Source organism: Solea solea, chromosome 5, assembly GCF_958295425.1.
Source record: "Solea solea chromosome 5, fSolSol10.1, whole genome shotgun sequence".
In the NCBI taxonomy this organism is placed as follows: Eukaryota; Metazoa; Chordata; class Actinopteri; order Pleuronectiformes; family Soleidae; genus Solea; species Solea solea.
In genome coordinates this window covers 9,711,316-9,727,606 of record NC_081138.1, presented here as the reverse complement: position 1 = coordinate 9,727,606, position 16,291 = coordinate 9,711,316, and the positions used below count along the sequence as shown (strand labels likewise).

The window sequence follows — 16,291 nt, the reverse complement described above, 5'->3', positions numbered from 1 at the left end:
CTTGCACTGAATGGAATCAGCACAGTAGCTGCTGACAGCCAGCCTCAAGCACACTAACAAATGATCATCAAACGCACTTCGAAAATGTCATCGTGAACAAAAGCCATCCTCCCATTCTGTATGAAAGTGATACGTTTTTGTCTTTTAACTTGGTCCAGCTCCCCCACTCATTTTTATACCCTTTCTTAAGTTTAAGAGAAAAAGGTAACTCGCTAGCTATCTTGTTAGTTTTGCTGCTGCACTTAGCGCCGTTGTTTGCGCATGCGCAGTGACCTAAGTGTCAGAAAAAGTCAGATGTCAGCTGACTGGCTGCCCTGTATATCAATCAAGTGACAGGATGGATGATAGGCTGAAGTCTATTTTTTTTTAACGTTGCGATCTACCCACGCTACCTTTGCGATCGACGTACTGAGCACCCCTGACCTAGACGATCTGCGCAGCTGCTGTGTTCCATATGTTTAGCAGACTGCTCCTACAATGAATGATGATTGGGTGGTGGGCGGGTGTGGGTATCACTTGTTGAAAAAAACATTGCTGTGGGTGGATGTCAGGGGGAATTATTGATATTTATGACAGCTCATCCACGCATCTCTCACACACTTTATATATATAGAGATATAGAGAAGAGTGACTGACTGACGATCATATGGTGAAATACTAGTTTTCTTTGGTGATATGAGAGTGTGATGGACCCAAATAAGACTGTGGTAGTAGTTATAGTGTGATATGCTTTTCAGCCATATCGCCCAGTGCAGTCACTGATCCAAGATACATTGAGTTTAAACCCCTTCTCTTTTCATCATCTCTATGTCAACAGACACTTTTGGCCCCGAGGTTGACTCCTGTTACAAAGACGGAATGGCCAGGCGTGTGCAGACAGCACTGGGCAGACAGGGAGTCTATTCTTCTCTCTCTTCCTGGATAAATATTTGATCAGTAGAACTCTGATGGGTATTGATTGGAGCTCTTATCCGCTCTTCATCGATCCCACTGACTGTGATCACTGTTTAGATGAACACACATACTCATGTAACTTCTGAATGTCAAATCAGAATGAAAGGTTAAAGCATTTATCTTCAGTTAAGTGTTTTCTAATGAGATGACTGAAAGATTGTTTAGAGAACAGCATCGGAAAGCAATGATGCAGCAGATAAAGGAAAGATAGGATTCTCTCTGTGTGCGTGTGTGTGTGTGTGTGTGTGTGTGTGTGTGTGCCCATGCCCAGTGGTGTACTCACTATTAGGTTACAATGCATTCCCTCTCTTCACCTATCATCCTTCCCTACAAGTCCAATTAACAGCTAAGATCACATTACTGTGATGTCCTTGAGCCCTGGGTGACCTCTGCTGAAGTGCTTACACAAGCACCTCTGCCTTTAAAAAAGATGGGAACTACCACCACAAAACAGGTAGAGCTGCAACTAACAATTATTTTCATAATCAACTAATCTGCCGATTATTGTGGTCCGTAAAATTAAAAAATTAAAAAATGTTGATTGGTGTTCGTCAAACCTAGAAATGATGATGTTCTCAAATGACTTGCTTTGTCCACAACCCAAAATGATGAACTTTTAATGATTTCTTTGTTATCCAGAGCAAAGAAATGAAGAAAATACTCACATTTAAGAAGCTTAAACAATTGGAAATCTTGTTTTAATCATGAAAAAAGCTTCAAACGAATATTCGATTATCAAAATAGTTGTCGATTCATTTAGTTATCGATTAATAATCGATTAATTGTTTCAGCTCTAAAAACAGGTGTGTGTGTGTGTGTGTATGTGTGTGAGACGGATTTTCCACCTTAATCTGAGTGGCGACAGTGACTTTACATTAATGTAAGAATCAAGTAAAGCCCATCCTAATTTGTTAAAAATCAGAAATAATGTGTGTTTTTCAATTCAATTTATTTAAGTAAAGTGGTTTTGTTATTATTTGTTAGTGTCAAACTGTTACACTTGGCTTGTGGTTGAGCGTGCAGATGGTATAGACGTGTTGTGCGAGTGCTCCCGTTTAACCATCAGCCCTCCAACTTCCACGCCAAAATGAATCCCCTTACCCTTTATTGTTTGTTCTATTTTTATTTCATCTGAACGATCCCTGCTATCGCTGAAATGTCTTCAAAAAAGAAGATGCTAACACTAGCTTAACCCTGGTGGCTATCACTACACTGCTTGAGGAACATCGCGAGGCGTTAGCCGCAGAGTTCAAAGCATCAGTCCAGTATTTTGGATTAGCCCAACCCACAGGAGACAGAAAGACTACAGACGTCCGGTGGTTTTATTTAATGTTGAGCTACAGTCAAGCTAACTTGTCTCCGTTATGTTGCTCTGTCCGTTTTGAGTACATGAACATATCAGAATTGGCATATTTCAATGTTTTAGTCTAATAATTATTGATTCGTTTTATAACTGCAGGCGCACTCTCCCGCAACAACAGCAGCAGTCCGTTTGTGTCTCAGCCACGAAGCTGAGCTACTATGTTCGGTGTCGCTCTGTGCGAGGACATGCACAGAGACAAATCATCTAAATATTCCTCAACAGTTCATATCGCACTGACATCAACATAGTGTAGTATAGTATATAGTATATCGTATATTTTCGAAAATCACGCGCTATGATATTGCACAGATGTACAAGATGCAAAACGCTTTCAGAGCCGTCAGACCCCCCTGAGTCGTAGAAGGTCTTAAGGAGTTCTCCCTGCTCTCCTCACCAGGTAGAGTCTACTCTGGCCCTTCCTGTAGAGTGCAGCAGCATGATCAGATCAGTGCAGTTTATTGTTTACGTGAACACCCAGGTATTTGTAAGATGTTACCATCGCATCAGAGGTCGTCAGAGAACGTCTGCAGGTGACAGGAGGGGGAGCAGTAGGAGACGTCTGCAGTGTACAGGGTGAAGAGGAACGGAGCGAGGACATGCACAGAGACAAATCATCTAAATATTCCTCAACAGTTCTTGTGCTGATATCACTAGTTGACATAGTATATTTTGATTGGAATAAGGTTCCCCAGACTTGCCAAATTAGCACACAGGTACCTGTGCATCACGACAACTTCCGTCCCCTCAGAACGGGTATTTTCGGCGGCTGGACTGATGGTCACCAGGCTGCGGTCGCGTCTGACCCAAGAGCAAGTTAACATGCTCATCTTTATCAACAAAAATCAGTAGACTGGTGCCAAAGTTGTATGTTACTAGTTATTTTTTATGAAGCTTTGTTTATTTGCCTAATTCATATAGACTAATCTCTCGCTCACCCTATTTCTCGACTCGTGGCTTTTTTAATAGTTTTAGAGAGTTACATTTGGCAAAACCTGTCAGACATAAGTATTATATATTTTTGGTTAAGTTATTGTTAACATGTTTTGTTATATTATTATTTTTCGAAAAAACCAAGGGTCAGTTGTGTTTATGAGCACTGGCTTCCAGCTGCATGCACCGCGGCTTTAGAGCACAGCAGTGAATCTTCAATGAACGGATCCGTTTTAAGTGCTTAAAGAGATGTTCACCTTGTAATAAAGACCTCATCGAGGAAAACACGCTGGGTTTTTTGTATTTTCATTACATTTTTTTCGCAACTTTATTTATCATTTGTCCATATCAAAAATATTAACATAAGCATTTATTACACAAGTTGTTGTTCACAGGTAAAATTGTCTTCCATATACCCATCTTACTTGATCCACGGAGCTCCCCCAGGCAAAAGACGTTAGTCGCCATTATTACTACTTGGCGACTACTTATTTCTAGAACCAAAGGCTCTTGCAAAAAACTACAGCAAGCACATTTGATGACCCATTTAGTCACTGGTTTTGGTTGACTTCCAACTTCAACAATGGACACTTTTCAGAAGAGTTCACTCTAGACCAGCTTTTCTCAAAGTATGGTACTGGTAGTCCGCGAGTTGACAAGCAAGTCTTTAAAGTTTAAAATGTTTTAATTTCAGTGTTTCTCAAACTGCCTGCAACATGGCGAACACATTAAATGGTTTTATGGATTTCTTGATGGGACGTGATTGGCCGGCGAGGCATATTGCCTAAAAAAGCTGAGTATGGGTGTGAACTACATTCAATAAAAATGCTGCTATAAATGGTAGCATTTATAAAGGCACTTTATATATAAATAGTGATTGATTTTAACAGATCATGAATAAAATGAAACCTGGCAGGGCAGGTAAGATCAAAATTGAACCTGAAAAATTGAAATACAGAAAAGTAAGCTGCAATCCCCAATCAATGACATTTATAAGTATCTCTGTAAGCATTGTGGTGAATCCATGAATTCACTGTTGCTGCCTCTATGTCACAAGAATCGTCAACTCAAATCCAGTGTTAAAAGAAATGACTACCACCATCATGAGACCAAAATGCCAACAATACTAATCATTTTCTCTAATCTGGTTTTGTTGAGTCAGAGCACAACAACCCGACATGACCACATCACCTTAGCTCCTCTGACTTGTGGATGTTAATACAGCATGTGAAATAATGAAGTTACAGTTCATGCTTAAATGTTATTATGTTGAGCAAAGCCAAGCCAATCTCAACATGAATCAATCAGAGGGAAGCAAATCTGATATAATTGTATTGCACTGATTGGCTCTGACAAAGGGTAATATGTTCAAGTGTCGAAGGTGAAATGAAAAAGGTAATTGAATTCCAAGGATGCAGTTACAGTCTGTTGTCATTACAGGCAAAGCTGTCTGCAGTTCTCCCGGCAATATTAACTACTACCACAAAGCTCTACAAAAGCCTTTGAGCAATCAGCAGATACAGAGACAGAAACAATCACATCAACAGATTGATTGTATTCAGACAAACCTCATAAGAAAGGTTTAATTTTCCCCATTTTATTTCAATTCAATTTCATTGTTTATGTTTTTCGCACAAGGAAAACAACAAATCTGGGGTTAAAAATTAGGTGAACATCTTTGAATGATTTTCTCAGCCGAGAACAAAATCAACCAACTTCTTAACAATTAAAATAGCCTAAATAAGCCTTTCATAGGTTGACATTGGCCGAAATCTCCACATATCCACTAACAAGCAGGGAAAACACAAGCATTCAAAACAGTTTTGACCTCCATGTTTTGATTGCTAATCAAAAAGTCACTGCTCATCAGACTCCAGGCAAGAGCACACTTCATTACAAGGTGAAAGAAAGTCATTGACCAGCAATCAGTAGATTCCCAAACAAATAATGATTCTTTGTACAAAGCACAAGCCTTTGAGGTGCATATTCTTCCTTGAACATGTGCTCGATGCATCCTGGAGATGACTGAGAACCAGCTTCAGGGTGATCAAGTGGCTTCTCGATTCCAGACAGAAGGCTACCATCTGGCCTCAGCAGCTGTGTATACATAGTATATGGATCAATAAGAGCAGAGCGCTTGTATTGATTATGTGTGTACAGTAAGTGATACTAGAATGGGGGAGGAGGGGGAGGTGAGGGGAAGGTGGCCTGGATTAAGGTAACAGAGATTCAGCCTTGTGGTGACCATTGAGAGCTGTGTGTGCGTGTTCATGTGTACTTGGCTTCCCTTTCCTCTCACATGCTGTGGTATATAAGATGTGCACAGCTTGACCCCTGAATTACAAGCTCCTCCACCCCACATCCACCCATGTCTTTTATTAACCCTAACCACAGTTCTACAAATAATTGGTCCAATTGGATGAGATTTTATCCAGGATCAGACACTCCTTCAGATTAAGTTTCATCCAGGTTTGATCCAGATTACAAATTTGGTGGCAATTTAAATTTCACTTGGGGAGTCCTATTTAACAAGCTTAGATGCATATATCTCAGCAAAAAATCAGGATGAATGTTGTCATACTTATAAAGAGTTATAGCTATAAGATGGGAAAGATCAAAAGGTAAAGCTTTTGAAAAAAAGTGCCAGGATGTAGAACACCGGTGACAAAGAGTTTAAAGAGGCCATAGCATGGTCCTATCTCACTTGCATGTGAGATATGGAGGTGTACTTACAAACACGAAGTCGTTTTTATGGTCAAAAACGTCCTAGTCACTGCAAACGAGCCGATGTAAATGTCTCATCACTGACGCTCTCGTCAGGCGTGCTGTTTCAGACCAAAACCACACCCACAGAACACGGACTGTCTTGTGATTGGCCAGTAACCTGTAAGTGACGTAATTGGCATGTCAGCTCTGAAACCCGCAGCTCCCCCTCTGGAAAGGCGGATGCACCGCTAGCAATTATCAAAACATTGAGTAATGCCGTCGTCACGACCCCTCGTCGTAATCACTTACGCATTTGATCCGGAGTCTGACCCAGAGTCAGAAGACACTGTGACAAGTGAACCACCTCCATCGCAAAGACTGCTGCAGGACGCCTGTAGCTTGGATAACGTTGTGGTTACTGAGATGATAAACACACATACATGCAAATGAAACACGAGCGAACACGTGTAGCTTAGCCTGTAGCTGGTTATCGCTAATGCTAAACGACAAAACAAGCACACAAAGACCGTTGGCACTGCTCCTTCCTTTAGGTGAAGTTCGGTGCTGTGTCCTGCTTTATATTGCTACTTTCAACCATAGAAGAAGAAGAACTACTCTCGTTGTAGCTGCCATGACATAGTAAAATAATAAAGTAAATTGTGCCCACGAAATAGCTATAACGTGTACACAAAATATTACTTCATTCCTGGACACCTGGGTAAGCAAATCGAGCGTTGTTGTGTTGTTATTGTCGTACCTGCGCGGGTAAAGAAACCTGCCTCTCAATATTCTGTTTAAATGCCTCTCGGTAATAATGACAGGCTTTTCCCAATGTCTTTGTCGCTCATTCCCAGTCTAAAATAAAACTCTATCACGCTATCTCTGTCCATCGTGTAGCTTTAGCCACTCTACTGCCTCTACCTTTGACCTTAGAGTAGGTGCGCTCGATTTGCTTACCCAACTATCCAGGAATGATGATATTATCAATTAGTATTTTGTGCGCACATTATACCTACTTCGTGGCCACGACGCAGAAGCATTTTAATTCCGGCGCATCCCTAGATATTAGTAATCCGTTTTTTGCATTTGTTACCTATATGAAAAAGTACTTTATCCATAAAGCTGGAAAATTTTAAAAAAAATCAATTATTAGAAATTGTACTGAGCAGCAGTGTGTTCTTCTAATAGAACGTGCATCAAGATGCAGTAACAGGCAACAGCATTGTCTGAGAAGGTGCGGAGAGAGTGGGGGAAGGTACTGGTGACAGGCATTCATATGATTTATCATTTCATGTTCAGCAGTTTCTGGTGGAAAGTGTGTTCTATTAATAAAACAGAACTAGATTTTCACACAGAAAAGAATGAATGTGTTGATTTCATAAGGATGTATGTGTTGAACAGTCTTGCACAGAAACTTGTAATACCGTCCTTACATCAGGATTCATCTCTTTGGATATATTTTATTGAGCCATGCCTTTAGGTCCTCTGACAAAAAATAGCAGGAATTATTTCTTTCAGTAAAAAAGGCTTTGAGAAAATAAAGCCCCATGTTCTGTCTGCACCATTGTTAACAGTCACAGTACCAATTTTGTGCCCTGTAGGCAAAAAGTATCTGCAGCATTTAATTGAACATGTGGTAGAAATCTCAATTTACTGTAACAAGGGAGGCAGATATAGAGAAAGTTTGTTCACCATCCCTCCCCTCCACTTGACTGTTTTAACTCCTATCCAAACACGGCCGATTTACACCATGGGTTCACTGAATATACAAGTCTGAGATTAGAAGACTGTGTGTGTATGTGCCCATGTGTATGTTTGCTATTGATAAAGGTTTCATCTGTCGCAGTTTTACATTCTAGGAATAAGACTGAGTAAGACTGATAACAACATCATACAAATCTAATCATTCCTAGAGTTTAAAAATGAATTCTGAAGATATTTCCAAGGATCAAGATGAGCAAGGATTGGCGAAGACATAAGGTGGAAGCTGGTACAACTGCTTTTAAAAACAATACTCAGTTCTTGTCTTTCACACACACTCAGATTTAACTGCAGACACAAGATACTGTAAGAGGCCCCATGTCTCTCTTAAACAAAGGCAAAGGTAGACTAACATTAAGCCAACAATGCAAAGAAGAAACCACTTCCAGTATCATAAATGCTGATGTGGTGTCTCTGTAATGTTCCTTGTGGTCACACTTGCTGCAACAAATAACAGAAAGAGTCCCGTGTTGTTTTCAGCCTGACACGATCCTTACAGGTGCTGCAGATGGAATCGGTTTGATTTTTTTATGAGATTCAGATAATGATGATGAACTAATGATGTGAAATATATCCACAGGCAAGCACCCATCAAAATAATGGGTGATGATGGGTAACTTTAACTGTAACTTAAAGAAAATACTGTACTTACACAGTGAAAGTGGGCTATGCTTAAAAATGAGCACTGCCCAAATATGACCAAGGTTCGGAGCTTTAATCGCCACCTCATTATTCAGCTAAATGAAATGAAAGACAAAACAGTTTTTCATTTGTTAAGACTGTTACTAATACACTTCTTCAGAAAAGCATCTCTGAACCGGTTCTTTGCTCTGTGCTGTCTCTGCGCTCACAGTCAGCCCCTCCCCCCATATGCCCATGCTGTCATTTACACACCACGCTGAAGATGAGTGATAAACAAGAGGGAGAGACTGTGGCCACATTCAGACGCAAACGGTACCAAAAAGTTCCCCGTAAACACGGCATCGTTTCAGGAAGTATCTCTGTCAGCTGTAGTGTATATGTCAGGACGGGAAGTTGTGCTGTAACATTCCGACAAAAACAGAGAAGACGACGTTGTGCACATTGCAGATATAATAACAGAAAGAGAGACAGAAGGAATCGAGTCAGAGGTAAAAAAAAAGGGAAATAATGTCTGTTTGTTGTGTGAAATAATGTCTGTTCCACTTCCGTGTGTATATTTAGCGACTTCACAGACACTTTTTTTCTTAGCGACAAACCGTATTAACTGCGGGCGGAGGGTCGGACAACACACATACACAGAGAAGGGCTGTGTGAGCGTCACAGATGAGCTGTGGATGTTCAGTGCAGCCGACTGTGTGTGGAACAATCATGATCTGTATTGTTTTGTTCAAGTGTTGAACAAAACAAGTGTTTTTCTCCTCTCTTTATTTTTTTTACCAGCAGTCTTGTTCGTTCACAGATGTGTCCCATCTGGTGAGAATTATTTTTTAATAACGCTATATGCAAAAATAAAATTGCAATGTCAGTTTTTTCCAATGCAGCCCTATCATATAAAATGACCAACTATAAATAAAACACAGATGTTCATTTTCAAAGACAATGTTCATTAAGAATGTTCTTCCTGACAGGATGCTCAGCAAGTATTAGGTATGTGATGGGTCAATGTGGTCTGGGGGCCCAGCTAGCCAATTGTATTCCCCCATAGCAGAAGTCCAGTTCCTACCAACCCGTGCCACCTGTCCTCAACCTTCCCTATGAAGAGGGAGGGTGACAGCCAGATGGCTCTTGAGGACCAAGCAGCATTCTGACTACAGCATCCTCCCCACCCCCAAACTCAGAGCTCCATGCCTAGTCCCACCTCCACCCTATATGACCCCCCTACCCTTCCCCAATCCGAACCCCTGAGTCCCTGCACTCGTCAGTGCTGCACGACTGAGCAAACATAGTCCTTCACTAAAATAAATCCCCTCTCTCGTATGCAGCTGTCTATTTAGTAAGAAAGGCTCAGCCATTGGTGTCCTCTCTACTTGCAAAAAGCAGTCATTAGATTCATTTGTTTCACAATCACAGAGAGCCACAGCCTGCTCCTGATTCTCAGCATTTACCCATTAATAAAATACAAATCTTAAAAAGAAAGTGGTATTCTGTAAATGAGCTCCAAGTAAGATAATGAGTACCAGTCATCGTGATTTATAAAGACAGCAATTATTTATCTGCGCCATCCAGTCAGGGGCTTGGAAATTCCAACTGTTAAAGAGGGATAATGTGCACAATAGGTTCAAAATAATCTCACAATGCTGCTCATTTGTCATCACAGTACCCGATCTGCCTGATATTACATTCAATTAGTTTCAGATAGCAGCAGTGCAGCTGGTATACACAATCAATCAAACCCTGTCAATGACAAATTGTCATCCCTCTAGTCACTCTGTAGCCGTGTCTCAATTCAGAGTCTCGATCCTGTCAAGTGTGGATTTGAGGTCTGGGCAGCGACCGTTTTTGAAGGATACATTTGTGAAACCTTTGCACAGCAGAGGCTTTTTTTCATAAAATGTTATTAGAACAAGACAATGGGTTCGATGGAGCCAGGATAACTATAAACCAAACACAAATGCAAAAAAAGAATAATAAATAAAAACAAGTTAGAACCCCGATTTAATTACATATCATTTCAAAGCTTTTTATCCAAGCTATTTCAGCCGATTCTTCAATTATTGAATCATAAATTTTTTGAGGATTGACCCCACACAATAATGGGAATGGCATGCATCTGGAAAATTCTACTGGGAAATTCCAACCTCTGATTTTGTCTTTGAACGCAGCATAAGGTCCACCCTTGGAAAAAGTAAACAAACGGTGCATGTGGAATACAATCTTTGTTTCCAAATGATGTTTATTTGACAGATAGGATAATAGGTGTGTTTTCTTTGCTATTTCTATCAAATGATGGCATTTGCTACTTACTATTACCTACTATTTGCTAGTTACTGTGCGATACTCACGTGAATTAGCAGGACTGTTTTCCCTTCGGCGAATGATAATCCTGAATCTGTGATTGACATCTACCCAGTGCTTGTTAAAGTCGTTGTGCTGTAAGCTCAAAGTTTCTCGTTTGGCGTTAACATTACCTCTGTTTTGGCGTATGCTGAGAGACGGCGCAGCACGGCGCATCAACACGTGTGTGACTGTGCAAAGACACTTCTTGATAGAGTATTTAATTTGTCAATAAACACTACTAAATATTACATACTGGAGCTTAAATACAGCCCTTTAGATGTTTCACGGTTCAATGACAGGGACGACCCAAGGGAAACGACAGAGCATGGTGGAGTGATTACATACTGTATGAATGGACAGTTGGATGGATGTGCTAAGGCTAACTAACCTTAATAGCATTCTTTGGTCTATTGCCACTGTCCCATCATCACATTTCACATTAATGGATTATTCCAAGTCTGGAAGCCACCAAAGCCATGGAAAGAAACCCTAAAGCTCCCAACCACACGATTCTCACTGAGTACCTGACCTGTATCTTGACGTTCAGGGTTCACTCCATCTTCTGAAGGAAATACACAAAGCTATCTGTAGGTTCCTACTCATTTGTGTCTCTTAACTAATTATGAGGCTTTTACAGAATGGCTGCTGCACAGCACATAGCAGCACACATATATTAATTGGAAACACCTCATTATCCTACAGAACCCCATCCAACCATATCAAACGCCTCCTAATGAGCAGTCGGAAACTAGACTTGTGAAAATATACATAATCTCCAATGGCTTTGTTTGCACAATTAGTGTCACATTTCCTTTTATCCTCATTGAGCAGAATCCATAAACGATTTTATTACAGGATGCTCTGTCACCTTCTTAATGCCCTTTGTCATCTCTATCAGATACTAATGGCTGAGATCTACTGTTGAACTCTGTTCAACATTTCAGTACCTTACGTAAAACATATATATATATATCAACTATATATATATATATATATCAACTATATATATATATATATCAACTATATATATATATATAAACAACTCAATGTGAGGTAGGGAAATACCAGGGGTCGCACCAATCGAGAATTCTCTGTCATTGATGGAAAAATCTGAAGGCTGTCCGTCATTTTGACAGATAGAACACAGAGGTGGATCTACCGTAACTTCAAATAATTCACACACAGCACCGTCAATAACCACTCCTGCAACCATGATCCTGTAAGGTGTCGTGTCGGCACATAGATGCACTTTGCACACTAAGAACATCAAAGAGATAACCAAATCCATCAAAAGAAGATTCCTCTCGGAGCAAATGGGTATCATATCTGATCTGACACTGTGCTAAATGCTTCTCACTATCAGGCGCTGACAGTTTATTGAAAAGCTATGAACTGGAGGCCTTGGAGTGTGTTTGTGACCAGCTTTGCTGGAAAAATTAAAGCACTGGAAAATTTGGCAAAAATGTAAGCATTGAATAAAGTTCTGTGGCTGAAAACTTTAAGCCCTGTTGTTGGCCGGATTGTTTTTGAAAATTAAATACTATTAGATGGACTATATTTTATAATCATAAAAAATTTTACAACCCTATCTGTCAAAATGACAGGCGGCCAAAAAGTCTAGTGCAAACCACTGGGATATACACTACATGTACATCAAGGAGCAGTTAAAGAACAGAATATTTCATTAGCATTTTCTCAAGAACCAGGCTGACTGGGAGGAGGGAATATGCCAATTGTCCAATATGCTGTTAATCAAAGATCAACTCAGAGCTCTTTTTCTTTGACTGTGCTCCAATAAATGAAGCATGTCTACATACTACATCTGCAGTTCAGTTTTTCAAACCTACTTTAAAAGGTGGCTCTCACAAATCTGGGATACATGGGAGGAGCAATGCATGCATCAAAAATGATGAATATGTAATACACGGGGCTGCTGTCAAAAAAACAAAAACTTTTTACTATAAGACAGGCAACCTCTTTTTTTAGATTCTCGACATGACAAGTTTTATTGGCTCATCCCTAATGGAAATCACCAGAAAATGCTGTACACTTTTCCAAATAGTTTAAAATTTAGTGTGACCCATTGTTTAATAATAAATGGGTCAGTTTATTAGAGACTATTGTTCTCTGTTTAAGTAATATCACTTGATCAAGTCTATTCTAACATTCCACACTACAAAATAAGTAATTAAAGTATGTATGATTTGTGCCGATATCGTATCGGATCGATATCGGCCAATACTCAAGGCTGCAATATCAGTATCGTATCGGCAGTGAAAACATTGTATCAGGACATCCCTAGCTACAGTTAAGGCTGTGCAGCAACACTCACAAGGAATGTACATAGTTTACATCCTTAACCCTTAACTTAACTTAACTTAACTTAACGTAGCTGGACAAAACATAACACTAAGAATCATAACCGACTTCAACTAAGAGTTCTGCTCTGTCCAAGCCCACACTGAGCCCACTTTCACCATAATACCATACCAATATGTGATTCTCCTCCAACTGATGATTGCTACTCAATGAACATTATTATATGAAGCATGTGAGAGAGTAAATCTACAAAGAGAACAAAATCCAATTACCTCCTACTGAGGTGAGCATCATATATAAGATCTTGAACTCACACAGCCTGGGTAATTGTCAGGGGACATTGAATCTTGCTGCCTGGTAGCCTGGGGTAATTCTCCAACAATGAGAGCCCGTGTGTCCACATTACTACCTCAGTGATTTCAATTTATTTAAGTCGGCCGATATCCATTAAGAGGCAAGGTGAGTATTGGCTTAGACAAGCACAACCTCTCTTCCCTGGAGAGAGCTGCACATTGTGTCATGTCTGGACTGATAATGCCACCGCATCTGTAGCCGCAAGTGAGGGTTTTTGATGAAATCCAGAGATGTCAGTGCTGATATCACTTTAAGTGGGCAAATAAAAAAAATAAAAAAAATTACAAATGGGATCAGGATTCTTTGACAAAAAAGTAATTTGTAAATACTGAGCTTTATGCAGCATCCAATCATCATTCTGTCACTGAGCTTCCAAGAGGAAAGCTTGGCAGTCTGGAAAACTGGAAAACAGCATCTGGGATTTTGGTCGCATTAATAAATATTCATGTTCGACATAATCTCAAGTGACTAATTTAACACATCTGATCAAATCAATAATTAACGAGAGGAGCAAGGAGGATGGGTGAGGAATGAAAAAAGTGCTGAACATTCTTATTGAGTCTAATCCCAGAAACACCTTTAGTAGAGGGAGTGAAGTCCAACAAAGCTCCACACTATGTATTTCATACTAAACCAGACTTGGCAAGGACCAAACTCCAACATGCATGTTCTAACTTTGTAACCACCTACTCTAATTTACAGTTCTGAGTGATAAAGCCCAGAGGATTTAGAGATCCCTCCTGTTTTGCTTCCTTCACTATAAACACTAGTGCTCCGAAAACAGAGCAATGAATGAATGTGAGCTACAATTTCTTTCAGGAAAGCAAGATGTCACAATCACAATATCTATCAAAAATAACAATATGATATTTTGACCATATATCTTGCAGCTCTAACTTCCAACCTGCAGAGCATCCTGTATCCCCTCATCTACAGTCAAACCATGAAAACCCTTTGTGTGTGTTCAACAACAGCAGTGTAGAAAATTCAAGGCGAAGTTGAAACATGTGTAATTTTACACAACCACAAAACATCAAAGAGGACACTGCTTTCACTGGGTGGTTGGCTTTGAATTAATCCTGATATCCTTCTTTCAACACCACAAACGTAATGAAAGTTGGAGAAGGTCAGGAAGCTCTAAGTCAAATGCATTGTTTTGTTTGTGCAACAAGGCACAATGCTTTGGATCTTTTTGTTGACTGGTTACAATTGAACATTTTACTTTTCAAGACTTTTAGATGTGAGGACATGTTCTAAAGGCTTAACATTTGTTTCCATGACAAGTTGTCATGGAAACTGATTTATATGAAGAGATTGGTTATAACATCCACTGCTATTCAAAGTTCAAACTCAGCTTTCAAAGATGAACACTCAATCCAATCACTCCACTCTTAAACTGTCACACAACACTGAGCAGGTGGATCGTAGGTTAAGGAGGGTCAGTCATTAACGCACCTTTTTCTGGTCCTCCAAGCCATGCAGCACAGGTTTCTTCCTCGAATGCTGCTGTGGACTCGCCTCTGCTCCTGCCTCCATCTTCCCATGAGTGAGTGAGTCCTCAGATGCTCCCACAGCTTAATATCCTTTTAGGGAAATACCTGCTCAACGTATTTCAGTCCCCTTCCCACGGGGTCCGGGTATGGTGCATGAATGTCTATCTAAAATGAGGAAAAACTGTCTGTCGATCAGTAGTACCCAGTCTTTTGGGGGATCCAACCTCGGTCACATGCCGTGTCTCAGACATGTCATTTCTTGAGCGTTTTGCTTTGCAGTTCCTGGTCAAAAGAGACCGGCCTGAAAAAAGCATCAGGGCAGAGAAGGGGAGAAGATAATGTCACTGGTTATCTCTACCAAAAACACCATCAGGGTGCTATCATAATGATCCATTCTACTGCTCCACAGTCAGTCACTAGAAAGTACATGAAGGCTGGTCTCCATTTCTGTGTAGAAAAGAAGAGTAGACTTCAGGTTTACAGGAAACATCCATCTGCACGAAAAAAGGCTAAAAAATAAATGAATAATAAAGTCCAGGGGTCACTCTCAGGTTGGAGGTGTGGTATCCTGACAGACAAAATGTTTAGATTGAAGCAGATTCATACAGATAAGAGAAAAACCACATCTGATGAGACATAGTGGTCAAGTTTCTCTTGACTTGCAATCTATTCAATAATATGACTTGAAATAATACTTTTAGTCTACTACTGCTTCTTATCATTATTATTATTATTATTATCATCATTATTATTATTATTATTATTATCATTATTATTATTACCATTATTGTGAATGTTATTATTATTATCATTATTATTATTATTTATCCTTTAACAAGCAGTGTTTTTTTAATGGGATCTGGGAAGTTACCAACCGTTTCAAACAAAAAAATATCATGATATATGATGTATGTGCCTATATTTTTTACCTTTTTATGTTTATGTTTATTTTATTTTTTTTAGTTGTAACCTGATATAGTTCATAGATTACGTTCTAATCAAACTATATATAGTCAAATAATTATTATTATAGAAATAAATGAGAACCTCTAATTGCTAATTGCGCCAGGTGTGAGATTATATCGTGCCACGTAGTTCTGGTGAATTTAAAATTCCTCAGCTTGATACAGACAAACATAAACTCAAGGGTTGTGATATGGAGCAAATTGCTTGCTGAAGGTTTGAGGTACCGCAGCATCCCTGCAGGAAAACCTGCGATCACTCCCGGGCTGCTGCTGCTGCTGCTGCTGCGCCGAGCTTTCTGGAAACTATTCGTAATTCACAGACTAAAGGAACTACGTGGAGGAATAAACATCAGAGAGAAGTTTCTTTCATAAAACAATGATGCTCACCCCACATTTCTCTGTTTCTTTCCTTCACCGTGCATCGCTGGTGATGCTGTCCGCTCCTCTGCCTCTGTGAGAGCGGCAAG

At 39.9% G+C, this 16,291-nt stretch overlaps 1 protein-coding gene across 2 annotated transcripts in view; it reads right to left on the bottom strand.

Moving 5' to 3' along the window:
• nav2a (neuron navigator 2a) overlaps positions 1-16,291 on the bottom strand; it is a 188,713-nt gene extending 172,422 nt beyond the window's left edge. Inside the window, exons 1-2 of one of the 2 annotated variants that reach the window (XM_058628877.1) lie at positions 16,212-16,291; positions 14,822-15,160 (exon numbers count right to left, since the gene is read on the bottom strand). In XM_058628877.1, the coding sequence (XP_058484860.1) occupies positions 14,822-14,902 (81 nt within the window). In that variant the 5' untranslated portion in view covers positions 14,903-15,160; positions 16,212-16,291. Of the gene's footprint in view, positions 1-14,821; positions 15,307-16,211 lie in introns of both variants that reach the window. The other variant, XM_058628878.1, reaches the window with a different exon arrangement.